At 44.8% G+C, this 17,155-nt stretch overlaps 1 protein-coding gene across 1 annotated transcript; it reads left to right on the forward strand.

Moving 5' to 3' along the window:
• The first annotated feature begins 15,991 nt into the window (after positions 1-15,991).
• Positions 15,992-16,675, forward strand: LOC143621418 (uncharacterized). The gene has a single exon (XM_077092846.1). It carries the CDS (start codon positions 15,992-15,994, stop codon positions 16,673-16,675), a length of 684 nt encoding a protein of 227 aa, XP_076948961.1.
• The last annotated feature ends 480 nt before the right edge of the window (positions 16,676-17,155 follow it).

The raw sequence follows: 17,155 nt of genomic DNA on the forward strand, positions 1-17,155 counted from the left end.
GGGTTCCCTCCTTTCTCTTCCACCCAACTAAGACGTATTGTCTACAAATATCGTAATTGTTGTAGAAACTAACAACAATGTCAATTTCTCCTTTTTAGTTTTAAAAGAATAAATTTAAAAAAAAAACTTTGCTAGAGATGCCTTAAAATGATAAGATTGTAAGAAGTACATATAACTATATAAGCAAAGTGAAATTTTTGTTATTCGCTCACCGGTAGTACTTCCGACATTATGTATGAACAATGTTTTGAACAGCTTGACGAGGAAGATAAGGAAAGATTAAAACCCATCCACGCCCCAGTATCGGGGTTCGGAGGGGAAATAATGCATCTGCGGGGTTTAATTTCATTCCCAGTCACCTTAAGTGACGGAATTCACTCTAGGACGGAGGAAGTCGAATTTTTGGTTCTGCCAGCAACATCAAAACATGACATTATTCTTGGACGAGAAGCGATTGGTGACTTTATTGCTCATCCGTCCACAGCACACGGTGCAGTTGGAGTTCCTACTTGCACTGGCATAGCAATAATTTATGTTAATCGGCACTGCTTTGCAACCGAGAGCTCAAAACCAAGCAAAATTCCAAAACAAACTGTGAAGACTGAACCAAAGAAATGGGTTTTGAACAAAAAATTTCCTAATCAAACTGTAACAATAGGACCTGCTATTTCCGAGATAGTACGGACCTTCTTAAAACAGTTATTATCAATAAATATTGATGTTTTTGCATGGCAACCCGCGGATATGACCGGTGTTCCGAGGAACATTGCGGACACAAGTTAAGGGTAAACCCGTTGTTTACGCCAATTGTTCAGAAACAACGTAAGATGGGTCCGGAACAAACAAAAGCAATGAATGAGCAAGTTCAGGACCTCTTAGAAGCTGGAATCATCCGCCCAATTCGTTATCAGACCTGGGTTGCTAATCCAGTTATCGTTCCCAAAAGCAATGGGTCATGGCGGATGTGCATTGATCTCAAAGATCTAAATAAAGCATGTCCCAAAGATTGTTATCCCTTACCCGAAATAGATCTCAAGGTTGATGTTGTAGCACCATTCAAATTCAAATGCTTTCTGGATGCTTACAAAGGCTACCATCAGATCAGAATGGCAGCGGGCGATGAGGAAAAAACAGCATTTCGTACCGATCAAGGCACTTTGTGTTACAAAATGATGCCTTTCGGACTAAAAAACGCGGGAGCCACATATCAACGATTAATGGACATAGCGTTCAAAGATCAAATTGGCCGAAATTTAGAAGTGTATTTGGATGATCTCGTAGTAAAAAGTGTTGATGAAGACTAGATGTTGAGAGATATTGAAGAGACGTTCGAAACCTTGAAAGGTATCAACATGGAGCTGAATCCGGCCAAGTGCTCATTTGGAATGGAAGAAGGAAAGTTTTTGGGAGTGATTGTCACGGATGTGGGCTTCAAAGCTAATCATGATAAAGTTCAAGCTATAGCCCGCATGCCTTCCCCATTTTCCCTCAAAGAAGTTCAGACATTAAATGGTCGACTGGTCGCGTTGAATCATTTTTTGGCGAATCATGCAGCTAAGTCCCATCCTTTCATTTCAACTTTAAGAAATTGTCTCAAGAAAACACAATTTAAGTGGACCGCGGAGGCCGAAAAAGCTTTTTTGGAGGTTAAAAAATGTTTGATGGAACTTCCCACTTTAACAGCACCCCAAGCGGGAGAACCTTTAACGTTATACCTATCAGCTTCAGACATTGCTATCGGGGCTGTCCTTCTGACAGATCGCAAGAATGTTCAAACACCGATCTACTACGTCAGCAGAACACTATCAGACCCAGAAACAAGATATTCCATGCTAAAAAAACTTGTTTTGGCACTGGTCTACGCTGCACGACGCCTTCGCAGGTACTTTCAAGGGCACCCCATCAATGTCTTAACTGGATACAAGCTCAAAAACGTTCTCAGCAAGCCAGAATTGTCTGGGCGATTGGCCAAATGGGCCATCGAACTAGGTAAACACGCAATAGAATACAAACCTAGGCCAGCAATCAAAGGGCAAGTGTTGGCGGACTTCGTGACAGAGGTCCCGCATCACAAAGAAAAAGAATGTTTGATCAAGCAACAACCCCAAGCACCTCTGGAATCAGGACAGATTTGGTCCTTATTTACGGATGGAGCTTCAAGCAGTGAGGGATGTGGCGCAGGCCTCAGGCTAGTCAATCCCGAAGGCCATGAGTTTACATATACCATAAAGTTGGACTTCAAAAGTACCAACAACGAGGCAGAATATGAAGCTTTCTTGGCGGGCTTGAGGATAGCTAAAAAGCTTGGGGTTAAGCATTTGGAAGCCCCAGTGGATTCCATGTTGATTGTGGGACAGATCAACGGCACATACGAAGCAAAAAATGATATCATGGCTTCATATGTGTCACAGGCGAAAGATCTGATGCTCCAATTCTCTTCTTGCAAAGTCATTCATATAAAGAGAAGTGAGAACAGATCAGCGGATGCCCTCAGTAAATTGGCCTCAACAAACTTCGAACACTTTACCAAGGACATCCGCATCGAAATATTAGACCGCCCGTCTGTCCCGCAACATCAGGTTTTAGTGATCCAAACGGGAGTGGAATCCTGGATGACACCGATTACAGCATACCTGTCGTCCGGAGTACTTCCAGAGGGAAAAACAGCGGCCCAGAAGATAAAACACAAAGCCTTGAACTATCAAATACTTGACGGTGTCTTGTATCGATGTTCTTTCCTCGGACCACTACTACGATGTGTGGATGCTGAGGACACGAACTACCTAATCAGATAGGTTCATGAAGGCATTTGTGGTCTTCACGCTGGCCCGCGAATGGTCGTGGCGAAGTTAATGAATGCCGGATACTATTGGCCGGGGATGCACTTGGATGCTGTAAATGAAATCAGAAAGTGTGATTCTTGCCAAAGGCATGCCCCTAACACGCTACGACCAAAGAACGAGTTAGTTCCAGTTACTTCAGCCTGGCCGTTCCAAAAATGGGCTATTGATATCATGGGACCTTTCCCTGAAGCCCCTGGACGGGTCAAATTCTTAATAGTAGCCATCGACTACTTTACAAAATGGGTGGAGGCCAAACCAGTTGCTTCTATAACAGCAGCGAGTGTTAAAAAATTCTTGTGGGAATTTATCGTATGTCGTTTCGGCCTCCCCCTAGAGCTCGTTAGTGACAACGGAACACAATTCGCGGACAGTGGGTTACAAGAATGGCTAAATGAATTACACATTTCTCAAACCTTCACCTCTGTAGCTCACCCGCAAGCAAATGGTCAAGTTGAACGAGCTAATCGGAAAATCAAAGAAGGAATCAAGGCCAGACTAGGAACTAAAAGGACGGGTTGGGTCGAAAAATTGCCCCATGTGTTATGGGCTTTCCGCACTTAGAAAAATTCCAGTAATTTCGAAACCCTCTTTAGTTTGACTCATGGCACAGAGGCCATGATTCCAGCCAAAATCGGAATCCCGTCCGCCAGAGTTCTCATGATTGAAGATAACGATCATGAACTCCGGATGAACCTTAACCTCCTTAAGGAAAGGAGAGAACTAGCATAAATCCGCGAGCATAATTACAAACGGCAGTTGCAAATATATTATAACTCGCGGGTTCAAAGATGTGAGTTCGATGCGGGAGACTTTGTCTTCCGCAATAATGAAGCCTCCGGGCAAGAGCCTTCGGGCAAGTTGGATCCTACCTGGGAAGGACCTTATAGAATCCAAAAAGTTCTATCCAAGGGTGCCTACAAACTTGAAAGGTTGGATGGGGCAGAGATCCCTAGAACCTGGAATGGGGCCCAACTAAGAAAATGTTACATTTAGTTGGTTTTTCTTTTGGCCTGCGTGCCTAACTAGATGTTAAGAACCTTTGTAATTTCGTTTCTTGTAATTCGGCTTATGCCTTAGTTATGAAAATTTTCGTTTCAGTCATACGAGACTTGTATTATTATGTAATCCTTTATTGGCATACAAAGAAGATCCTACAAAACACTTATATTATGAGAAATAAACAAAGTTTACCGGATAAAAAATAAAACCTTCTTTATTTACAAAAATGGGATTACAAACAAACAAAAAAGGATCAAGTTACAAGAACAGAAAAATTCATGGTGCAGCATCTTTATGCTCCGCACCTTCGCCTCCCGCAACATCAGTATGATCGTCATCTTCTTCTTCGTTTTCTTCATCAAGTTCAAGAAGAGTCTTTAGCTGCTGGATGCTATCCTCCTTATCAGCAAGCTCGGATATCTGCTCCGTCAAAGAGAATTTCAAAGAATCAAAGTCCTTTGATTTCTGTTTAAGGATGGCAATAGTATCTTGGCCAGCCAAAACATACTCCTCAAGAAGTTTGGAGTTTAATCCAAACTGATAACCTTCTTGAAAGCCTAGTTGGCGACCGGCCTGCTTAGAAGCTTTGAGGAGGATAGCAACACAATTCCCAAGCTCATCACTAGCTCGGACATCAGCAATGTCCTGTCAAAATCATCACGCATAAATAACTCTAACCACTTAGATTATTTGTGGCTAGAATAAAATACATACCTTGGGAATAGCTTCCGCCAATAGCCATTTTTGATCCGCCTTGGCCTGAATAAGCTCCATCTTGTGTTTGGCGCATTCCAGGGCTTGATCACGATTTCTGACATTAAGATCAGCCAGGCGCTTGTCCTTGGCTGCTGACTCAGCCTGCAGGGTTTCCAGCAACTTGGTTTGTTCAGCCATCATCTTGGATTGTTCATCCAGTTGCTTTTGGAGAGTAATCTTGGCTTCCTCGGCAGCAGATCGGGCAACCTTCTCCGCCTCCAAGGCCTGGTTGGCTTCCCTAGCTTCATTGATAGCCCTAAGAGCTTCTTCTTTGGCATCGGAAGCAGAGGCCGCCAGTTCGTCCCATTCTTCATTCGTCGCCAGCCAATCTCTGGTTATCTCATGGGTAGTGGAAATAGAATTTGCCACATAGTAAGTATGGGAGTTCAGCAACTCCTGGCGGACACTGAGGCGACGTCTTTCCTTTTCACCATGCAGAAGACTCTCCCACAGAAATTCATAACATGCGTCCACGTCACGGAATGTCGAATCCCGACGTAAGGTCCAATTAGGTTGATGCGGGGTAGGGTCTTCCTCTTCAGGAGTAGGGGAAGTTTGGGAAGCATAAGGGAACGTGCTTATACCCCCTTGATCCCTGAAACGGTAAACATTATAAGAGGGCGACACATTGGCATGATTAGTCGTGTCGACCTCCTATCCTTCAAAGGCGAATCATCCACCACAACTACCGAGTCCTTGGCAGTATTAGGAGGCGGTGGTGGCGGACGAACAGGAGAATCTTTCAAACCGGAAATACCTTCAGAGAGGTTATCCAGGTTCACTGAAAAACATCAACAAATGAGTTAGAAACATTCTAATTCACAACAATAAAGATTTAGCTTACCTAACGAAGGATCGTCAGCGTCGAGTTGATCCAAACGAGCTCCCAAAGCAGCAGGGTTTGTCTTTTTATATTTCTTCTTCTTTGAGACAACCTTGATGGATTAACCTTGCGTTTTCCAGCCGCTTTGGAGACACCCGCCTCACTCGCTTGACGATCACCCTCAGCAGTGACGTCATCAGACGCAGGTCTCTTACCTTCTGCTTCAATTATAGCATCATCTTGATTCGCCGTTTGGCTAGACGCAGCCCTCTAGCGAGTGAGACCTGCAGATGAGTCCACAGCACTATTAACATCAGTTGAACAAGCTTCTTCACAAAGTGATGACTCCTCGCTAAACGAGAAGAGCACAATCACTTCGCGGAAAGTAATAGCAGTCATAGGTAATCTTTAACATATGCCTCACCTTTGGCATACATCGCCTCGGAAACTTTAGGTTCCGGGCGGAAAGCTGTGGGGAATATAAAATTATGACGGGTGCGCTCAAGGGAAGGCGCACCCCTCTTATCGATTGGGCGTCGCACCATCATTCCCCCCTCGCGATCCAACAAAGTACTAAAGGTGGAACCTTCACCTACACAAAGCAAGAAAACAAAGTTAGAAAATACTTAATGACAAAACAGAGATAACAACAAACTTACTCTTGTTGGTCTCCTCGTAGTACGGTTCCAGACTTGGAAACGGCCACAGGCGGCTCATCTTTGCACACACCATCGCCCCTTCATGAATTGGACGTAGAGGAGTTGGCGTGGAGATCAGCGTTTCATACCACGCCTGATCCTCGTGAGCGCTGGCAAGAACTACGGGCATAAGAGCGTCCGCCTTACGTTTCGTCATCTTGAACGGAATGACGTCCTCGTGAATCCAGAAAAACTTTGGCTTCCAACCATGAAGGCTACGGAGCCATTTCTTGCTATAATCCTCTTCTCGGTGGAGGCAAAACTATACCATCCATCACAAAAGGTCATTTTATAATAAACGGCAAACATGCCAACAGTCGGTTCTAGGTTATGAGTTTGGCAACAAAATTCGAAATGTCGAATCCTCAACATCCCAATGGGATGGATCTGGGATAGATGAATCCCATAAGTTGTTAAGATCGATCCGACAAATTTGGTAATCGGAACCCGGAAGTTCCACGTGGTAAAATGGTCCACGTAGACAGCCATTTTATTCGGAGGAGGACTAGTGGCAATAGAACCACTAGCAGGACGTTCCGGTCTTCGCTCCTTCGTTAATCCGTAAACATTAACAACGTCATTATAATCTTCTTCTTTAAGGCAGACGACAACGTCGTTGATGGTGGAGATATTCTTCTTCTCTTTAGCCATTTCAGTTTCAAGAAAATTAAGGAATCTCAGAAAGTTGCAGAAAAGTTTCAAGTGTTTGGAAGAAATTTGAAAGCGATAAAGATTAAGTGGAAATCGCAAGGGTTATATTTATACCCATCGCAAGTAATGCGATTCATAAAGTGACAGAGGAGAGAGAAACCGCGGACCGCCAGATGGTTGACACGTCAGGCGGGAATTTCAAGATAATGCAAAAAGGCTGTCACTGGCGTTCTCCACGTCTTGTCAGTTGTCCTCAAAGAGTTTCTCTCTCCGCCACGTCGTCATAGTTATCCAAACGTTTAAACATTTAAAAAAAGCTGTAAATTTCAAAAATATCTTTTAGAGATATTTTCTCCAAACAGTTGATTGTCCACAAAATTCAAAGAGGTTTTCTCATTAATTATTCAAAAGATAATTACAAAATGAGAAAGAAAAATTACAAGTGATAAAAACCTAAGAATATCCTAAGGGTTCGAGCCTGATGGATCTTCCGGAGCCTTCTGCGAAGTATCTTATGATGAATCATCCTCAGATTCCGCCTCAAGGTAACTCTTTAAAAGTTGTACGCCTTCGTGTACGGAAGCAAACTCCGGAAGCGCATCTTGTAAAGGAAACACTAGAGTGTCATGCTCCTTGACCCGGTCCACACGATCTTGTTTAACGTTTACACCATATAGCGGATGGTCTTGAAATGTGCGGTTGCTTCGAGTATAACTCACTCCTTCATGGAAGCCCGCCACATGCCCAAGCGAAGAAGAGGCAGCCATCACATTGGCAAAGCTATCATTCAGCTCCTTACTTCCTTTAATATGGCGGACGACCTTTTGAGACAAAAGCATAAGTTCCCAATATCAAAGAATAAGAGCGAAATAATAAATGATAAAGATTAACTTACAGCATCAACTCCCCGGGTAAGGAACCACCGACGGTCCTGCTTTGCACGCTCTGCCCGCGCTTGAAATTCCTTCGATTCCGCGATAGCTTCCTCATGAGCTCGAAGAAGAGAGTCATAGGCAGTCTGAATTTCAGCAGCACTCTGGTCTTTGAGTTCTACTCGCTCCTTCTGCAACTTTAGCTCCGCCTCGAGATCATGGATACGTGCACCTTGAAGGGCCACTTGATCTCCCAAGGAAGAATTGGCTTCTTGAGCGCGGGCTAAGTCATCCTTTTCCTTTTGGGTCTTCGCCCGAGCAGCTTCAAGAAGGGAATTTTGTTTCTCACAAGCTTCCTTCCAACGGCGAGCAGCAGCAGCATTACGATCTTGTTCACTTTTAAGGGCATTCTCCGCATCGATCTGCTTCCACTTAGCAGTTTGGGCAGCAATGCGTTGCTCCTCAGCTTCTTTCTTGGCAGCCTTAGTGGCCCGCCGGGCCTCTCCCACTTTCCCACCTAAGGTACGCCATTCACTTAGGACTTCTTGGCTATCGGCTAAAGCATTAGCCAGGCGGTAAGCCACGTTGGTATGTAGGTCATGGCGGGAAAGGTCTCGTTGAACTGCCATCTCAGTAGGTGGCGTACAATGTTCAACGAAATCCATACAAGTTCTAGGTTGGGAGAACCGTGACCCGTTAGTAATCCCCCATGGAGGGACAAACAATTCATTTGTATCACCCAGGCCCGTATCCCCATAGTAACGAGAACCCGAAGGTTTAAGGCGAGTTGGGGTTGAAAAAAGTTGTTGAGGAGGAGACTCCTCAGTCATGTAACCCTCCTCATTAACAGCAGGATTGTCCTGCTGACCACCAGTACCACCCTCAGCCTCAAAAAGATAGTTAAAACGATCATCAGTCTCAGACTGGACGTTAGCCCCCTCTATAGTGGCAGTATCAATCGGAGGGGTTGGCACTCTCTCCTCCACCAAAGGTGAGGATGGTTGATCCTCCGTGTTAATATTGCTAGGAGGAGTCGGAGGCTTATCCTCCAAATTCTTCTCTGGAGAAGGAGATGGTTGCTGTTCAGTTTGAGGAGTTGGTGTAGGCAACTTCTCAGAGACATCTTCACTAAAGATCAGTGGGTCTACAAAAACAAAAGCTATCTTTAGCTACACATCTTATGAAAGTATAGTACTTAAAAAAGATTAATATGTACCTTCAACAGTGTCAATACGGTCAGCAAGGTTGTATTGTGGCTTCTTAGGACGACGAATTTTTCGTTTCTTCTTCAAAGGTCCCGCCTCAACATCCGCAGTCTCGATGCCCACTTGTCTTGCTTGAGAAGACATAAAAGCTCTCTTTTTCTCCAATTCTGCCAACAAATGGGAGACAGAAGAAGGTTCAGGTGCGTCATCATCAGATTCCCTCTCTCCATGGGAGATCGAGAAGTCAGAACTATCGCCGTCATCGTCACACGACAATAAAGTGGCGATCGTCCCGTCAGAAGTAATAGCAAAAAGCGGATGAGAGTTTAGAACATACGCACCTGTCTCAAATGTGGCGTTCGAGACAATGGGCTCAGCCCGCACCTTCTTTGGAAAAAGGAAGCGGGACTTAGTTTTCTCGAGAATAGGCGTGCCACTGGCATCTCGGATGCCATGTCGGACACAACCCCTATCTTCAAAAAGGGCATTGAACATCGAACCCCGACCTGAGGAGATAAAAAATTTAATTATAGAATACATCGCAAAAAGAAGAAAAAACATTAAGAATAACTTATGTTCATATAAGTCAACAAAAATAGGCTCCATAAATTCTGAGGCCCATAAGCGACTCATGTCTGCCCACACCAGGGCTTCTTTTGGCAGTGCCCGCATTGGTGTTGGTTCCATCGTGAGTACGCGATACCATTCTTGACCTTCATAATTAGCGGTAACAATGTCCGGAAGGGCAGAATTCACCGGACGGCGAACCATGTTTAACGGCACCATGTCCTCAGAAATCCAAAAGAACTTATTCTGCCAATCTTTAGATACCTTTTCAACTTCATATCCGATGCTTCGGTCAGAAAACCCCTGACACGTATACCAACCATCACGAATGGCAAGACGGTAAAAAACTGGAAATCGATCAATATGTGGCAACATGTCACGTGCTATGCATACGAATTCATAATGACGAATTCGCATCATAGCACGAGGATGCAATTGAGATAAATGGATTCCATAGGCAGTTAACACCTTCTGAAGGAATCTCATTATGGGTAAACGGAAGTTCCCATGAACAAAATAATCGGCATACAAAGCCATTTTCCCAGGCGGTGGGAAACTGGCTACAGAACCGATAGAAGGAAACTCTGGTTCCCACTCGGATGGAATACCATACGTTTCCAATAACTTTTCATATTCTGAGTAGTCCCATGCAATTTCTATCTCATCAACTTCAGTCTAAACATTCGACATTTAAGGAAGATTTAAGGAAGACATATAAGAAAGATTCAATACTTTATCAGAGAGAAAATAAGAAGATAATCAGAGGAAAAGACCGATAAAACCTCTAAAGAAAGGAGTCTCTCCTTATTTATACCCATCGCAATTAATGTGATGGGATATGAACAGTAGAGAGAGAAAAACATCACCCAACCAGCGACTGACACGTCACGCGGGAAATTCAAAAAAGAGAAAAAGTTGTACAGTAGGGTACAGTAACAGCCGTAAAAAACGTTCCATCACCTGTTCACGCGCCTGCGAGTGAGCAATTTGTCCTTTTTCATGATTATCCACACCATCAGAAGATATTTTCTACCTAACTTCTGAACAATAAAAATCCCCAATACGCATTAAGTCCAGAATTTCACCCGCATAAAGATTTCACACGAAAGAAACACTGGACTGGGGGGACTTGTAGAGGTAGGGTACCAAAAAGACCCAAATACCCTTAAGTACCACCCGCGGGTCACAGAGAATCCTCTTATAAGCCACCCGCGGGACACATAGACCACCCGCATATCACGAATGAGGAGGAACGTCCTCACAACACGCGCGGAAGCGTCCTGGCATCCTCAAAAGTCATCCGCAGGACGAGATATCTGTCAGTTTAAACATCCGGAAGACAATGCCAGCGGGACAGCTGTCATCACTCAAATACTCTCTAGAAGAAGATTCATGACTCTTACTTGGGGAATACGTGACTGAACAGCCAATAAATAAAGGACACCTGGCCAGTTTGTTAAAACCGTGCACATGGCCAGGATGCAATCCATCCTATCATTGGGCGACGCGTGTCCAGGTTGTTATACCCATGCACATGGGACGTATAGCTCAAACTATCACAAGAAGACACGCGTCCAGGCAATTATCAAAGATCTTCTGGAAGAGGACAGATGACCCAATCACCTTCCTACATCTTTCGGCTATAAATACCTTGTCAAACGGTATGAGGTATTGATTCACCCATTTGCATTCGGCCTACACTTAGTCTGTTTACTTCAGTACTTTCTCCATTTACGAACGTTACTGATTCTCACGCCGGAGGGTGGATACAAGAAGACCCCCCCTCTTGTCCTTCCTGTAGAGAGACTCACGGTGTCTGTTTTGCAGATTCCTATCATTGGACTTCGGGAATTCATACTCATATCCTAGTTGTAATTATCATACTTTACCCTGTGGACTCATTGGATCCAGGACCCATACCTGGGGAACGGATCTGTGTTTCTTCATCAACACACTTCACAACTTCTTTAATGCGTTTTTTTCTCTTGTTTACTCGATGTGCAAAACCATCCTACTGTACATTAAAGTATATCATGGATATTGATAAATACTGATGATAGAGAAGCAAAATTAAGACGATGGGAGTCATGGAGTGGTAGAGTGTTGCTAAGACTAGTGTTAGATATGGTACCTTTAAACCAGCGTTTTTAGAGACCGACCAAACTAAATTGTCATACCTAAACCAAGCATGAGTTGATGAGCCAGTTCTATGGGGTCGAGCCTTTTTTGACTAAATAATCTAACATCTCGATTAAATTAACAAATATTATTTTAAAAGTTATCTTGTGCCTTAAATTATAGATTCATACTCGAAATTTTGTTAAGTTATTATAGTCTTGTCAATTCTTCTATGAAGATTTTTGTGTTCTACTTTTAACTATATCAACTAAATATTCATTGTATTATTAAAGATGACAAAACGTAAGTGGTGAATTTCAGTTTCGACATGTTGGTCTTTTGTGTAAAAACTAAAGTATGAACTCGCTTATATAATCCAATTTAATAGTTAAAAGTGGTCACTCATTAACTTAAGATGCATTCAACACATTTTAATCACATATACGTTTTAAATACGTAATATACTAACACTACATGAAAACAGAGCATCACCGGTTGAAAAGGTGTTACCTCATATTTGACCTTGTAAGGACCAAGAAGCAACAGTAAGGTAGGCAAGCCCAAGAAGTGAGGCCCAATCCAGGGATACCCAGTGCACACCAAGACAAAGACTGAGGTCAACGAGAGACCAGTCACTATTGGTCTGGCACCCGACAGAGCTGGAGCTTACGTACTTCTGGAGGAAAGGACATACCCAGGGGACAATAGCAAGCCCCCCATTTGGAAGTCAGAAAGGAAGGGAAATAACCACTAGAAAATAGGCTAGACTCTAGAGTAACGGTCCCGGAAAATATTCCTCCGGGACACTATATATATACACATTCTTATTGTAATATATTCATGTTCAATCAATATAACGGAAAAACCACCATTCACCGGCATACGGTTATCCTCTACTAAAACAAATAAACAAGACTTCACACGCACACGTTCAATCTGGAAATACTTCATTTGAGGTATCAACATTGGCGCCATCCGTGGGACCTGTGTGAATAGCAGACCCACCCACAATTTTAGACGAGATGGCCAGCCTAAATCCAGACGGTACACCGTCGACCCCAAATCTATTTCTGATGATAAAAGTGCGCAAGCAATGACGGCAGGAGATGGAATAACGGATCTGCCTAAAACAGGTTCTTCTCCGAGAAGCCAGGAGGAAACCGAAGGACTGGTAGTGGTCGAAGATGAGACGGAGCAGGAAAACCAAAGACTAAGAGCTGAAAAGGGAAAGATGTCTGGGAAAAAATGGGTGATAACACCCGAATTCGTGCGAGCTCACAGGGATGCGCTCAAAGCGTGCCTGGAAGAACAAGAGAAGATGGAGAAAATCATGGCGGTTAAGACACGTTTATCGTTCGAAACACCGGGACCGGAGGAAGGAGAAGAAGCCAGAAACGTTCAGAGTAAGGATTCTAATGTTCTTTTGGAATCCCCGGTCACCCTCCTTTCTTCCGTCAAAGGAAAAGAGGAGAAAAATCCACGCCTGATACAGTGAACACCCCGTACCGCCCGTCTGATACTTTGAACGTATCCAAATTCACTCGGTGGATAGAGGAGGCCACTCTACCTCCTAAGCTCCGTTATCCATCCACCTTGGACAAGTATGACGGAACTCAGGACCCGGAGGACCATCTCCACGCCTTCCGAGGAGCAGGAATGGTCAGCGGGTGGTCCATGCCGGCCTGGTGCCTAATGTTCCCTCAAACCCTAACCGGGGGAGCACAGATCTGGTTTGACATTCTTGAACCATGAAGCATAGATAGTTATGAAGAGCTGAGGGGAAATTCTTGAGAAACTTTAGCCAACAAAGAAAGGCCATGAAGAACCCTAATGAGATTCTGCACATCAGAAGAAGATATGAAGAAAAGGTGGAACGATTCATGGATAGGTATGTGGCTGAGAGCATGAATATTAAGGGGGTACCGGAGGTCATGTAAATTAGTGGTTTCATCAATGGGGTGAGGTTTTCCCAGTTAACGGAAAAGCTGGGGGAAGATTTCCCGGCCACTTTTGACCAACTCATGGACTGAGTAAGAGCGTTTTTCAAAGGGAAGGACACGGGATCCAAACTCGGGGGAATGGGAAACAAAGAATTTAACACCCAAACCCTTGGGGGGAAAGGTGTTGGGATTCCCAATCCCGGAAAGAATCGTATGCCATTTGAAAAGGTCCGCTTCATGCCATACTGTCCCCCGGGAAATCACTCTAATTACTCACACGTAGCATATCACCCACCCCGATTCCCCTCAGGCATACGCCCCGAGGGAAGTCGATACGAACCCCTACATGGTGAGAAACAACCACCGGGAGGGGAAGATGTGCTAGTGGCTGACAAGACTAAGTGCGTACCGAAGACATCCAGCCCTTTTACGAAAGCATACAAACCCAACCCACAAGGGTATTGTAACTACCACAAGAGTCACGGTCACACCACGGAAAGCTGCGTCTAGCTAAAGTAGTTATGGGAGGCAACCTTGAAATCTAGGCAGCTGCCCCTTCCTGCAAGGGGATCACCATCAAAGGTTAAAGAGGAAGACGAAGATAAACATTTTGAAGACATGATATGAAGAAGGGGCGAAGAGGGGGAGGACCTGGGAAAGATCTCCAAAGTGGGAAGCGTGGGGTCTTTAATCCCGAACATGACATGAATGAAAGCTGAAATAACTTTCCCCGACTTGGGGGAGGAAGATGCCAGGGAAATGCCCCTGAATATCTCGGCGAGTGTAGCCGGGCACCGAGTGGCTCGCGTCCATGTTGATTGAGGGAGTGGAGTAGAGGTCATGAATGAGCATTGTTTCGTAAGGCTCCAGAGAGAAGTCCGAAGCAGATTGGAGGGTGCCCACTGATGGGATTTTCAGGGGAGGTGGTGGAACCTCTGAGGTCCCTGACCCACCCATTCACTCTCAGAGATGGGGAAAAGACCAGAATTGTGCATCTCCATTTCTCCGTGGTACGGGCCCCTTTAAAGTACAACATCATACTAGGCAGACCAGGAATGAAAGCACTACGTGCCGTACCTGCCACAATTCACGGGTACATGAGATTTCCCACTCCAAAGGGAATAGCTACCATCCGTTCATCGACAGAGATAGTGGTTAGTATTGGAAGAGGAACTAAGCCAAAGAAGGGGGTTGAAGAGTGGGTTCTCAATGGGGAGCACCCCGACCAGACGGTGTGGATTGGGTCCTAGTTATCTAATCGAGGCAAGGCTGGGTTGAAGGAAGTGTTCTTCCGTAATGCTGATGTCTTCGCATGGAAACACGAAGATATGACCGGCGTCCCACGAAGCTTGGTGCAGCACAGCCTGGACGAGTTCCATTGGATGGAACCGGCCAAACAGAAATGCAGAAGCTTGGGCCCTCAAAAAATCTAGACAGTGCTGGAGGAAACATCTAAGCTGTTGCAAGCAGGAATTTTGTGTGAGGTTAAATATCCTTGGTGGATATCAAACCCTGTCATGATCGCCAAATCAGACAACATTTGGCGTATGTGTGTCTATTTCAAGGATCTGAATAAAGCCTGCCCGAAGGATTCATACCCTCTCCTCGAAATAGAGAAGAAGATAGAGTCTTTAGCCCAGTTTCCCCTCAGGTGCTTCCTAGATGCTTACAAGGGGTACCATCAGATCCAAATGGACCCCAAAGATGAAGAAAAAATGGCGTTCTATACCAACGAGGGGACCTTTTGCTATACCAAGATGCCCTTTGGTTTGAAGAATGCAGGGGCGACATACCAACGTTTCATGGATCGACTGTTTGATCAACAAAGAGAAAGGAATGTAGAGATATATGTCGACGACCTCGTCATCAAACGAAGACAAGATGCTTGACGACATCAAAGAAACCTTCATCACGCTCAGGGGGGGCTAACATGAAGCTCAACCCCGGTAAATGCTCGTTTGGGGTAGAGGAAGGAAAGTTTCTGGGAGTTTTAGTGACCAAGGAGTGGGTCAAAGCCAATCCAGATAAGGTAGAGGCTTTGCTTCAAATGGATAGGCCAAGAAATATTAAAGAGGTACAGAGACTCAATGGGAGGCTGGTCGCTCTCAATCGATTCCTTCCAAAAATTGCAGAGAGAACCCTCCCATTCATGGCAGTCTTGAGGAGGAGTACCAAAAAGAACAAGTTTTTCTGGGACACGGAGGGAGATAAAGCCTTTCAAGAGCTGAAGGCCCACCTATGTGAGCTTCCCACGATCACTGCCCCCCAACCAGGGGAAGTATTGGTCCTTTACCTCTCTCACACTGAGAACACGATTAGCTCGGTACTCATAGTTGAAAGGGGGGGAGACCCAAATCCCTATTTACTTCATGATCCGTACATTAAAGGGTCCCGAAGAAAGATACTCTCCTATTAAGAAGCTAGTGTTATCCCTGATCTACACAGCAAGAAAGCTAGGGAGATATTTTCAAGCCCATGTAATTCGGGACCTAACCGACAGACCCCTTCAACAAATCCTAATGAAACCGGAGGTATCAGATAGATTGACCAAGTGGGCGATAGAATTAGGGGATCACACAATCGAGTATAAGCCTAGAGCCGCGTTTAAGGGGCAAATAATGGCCGACTTCATTACAAAGACGACGTCCCCGGAAGGGGAGGAACAAGGATCTCATCAGGATCACCTAGGGGAGGCTGAACCCGAGATTCCAGAAGGCCAAAAGGAGCCTTTATGGAACCTTTACACCGACGGAGCCTCGAATGGTGATGGGAGTGGGACAGGACTCATCCTCATCAGTCCTAAAGGCATAGAGTTGACTTACGCTATGCGTTTAGAATTCCCAAGCATCAACAATGAAGCTGAATATGAAGCCCTCCTGGCAGGGCTGAGAATGGCAATAAAAATCAAGGTGCAGCACATCAGAGCCCATGTTGACTCGCTACTGGTGGCGAACCAAGTAAAGGAGGATTATGAGGCCAAAGACCCCAAGATGGTAGAATATCTAAAAAAGACACAAGAGTTGCTACAAAGTATCAAAGGATCGGAGGTCATCCACATATCGCGAGGGCTCATTGAAAAGGCCGATGCGCTGAGTAAGTTAGCATATGTTGCTTTTGACCATCTAGTAAAGCGCGTCAAGGTTGAAACTATCAAGAAGCCGTCAATATCCGAGGATGTCGTTGCAAGCGTGGAAAGACCTTAGCCCAACCGGATGACCCCCATTTGTCGATACTTGCAAGATGGAATTATCCCCGAGGATAAGTAGAAGGCTAGAAGATTGCGAATTCAGGCCCTCCAATATGAGATCATCAATGGGAGTTTGCATCGTAGGTCCTACTTGGGGCCCTCCCTCAAATGCATAGACTGCGAAGAAGCCGAGTATGTCATCCGGGAGATCCATGAGAGAATATGTGGGATGCACATGGGGGCGAAAATGGTTGCTGCCTAGGCCATGAGAGCGGGTTACTATTGGCCGACAATGTTCGTGAGCGCTCTCAGGGAAATACGGAAGTGTGACTGCTGTCAGATCTATGCTCCGGTAACCCAAAAACCAAAACTCAACCTCGTCGCATTCAGCTCATCATGGTCATTCCAGAAATGGGGCATAGACATAGTGGGTCCGTTTTCTGAAGGATCAGGGAAGGCTAAGTTCTTGGTGGTGGCAATAGATTATTTTACCAAG

Source organism: Bidens hawaiensis, unplaced genomic scaffold (genome assembly GCF_021521415.1).
Source record: "Bidens hawaiensis isolate Kalapana, Puna unplaced genomic scaffold, B.hawaiensis_p1.1 tig00002866_1, whole genome shotgun sequence".
Taxonomy (NCBI): Eukaryota; Viridiplantae; Streptophyta; class Magnoliopsida; order Asterales; family Asteraceae; genus Bidens; species Bidens hawaiensis.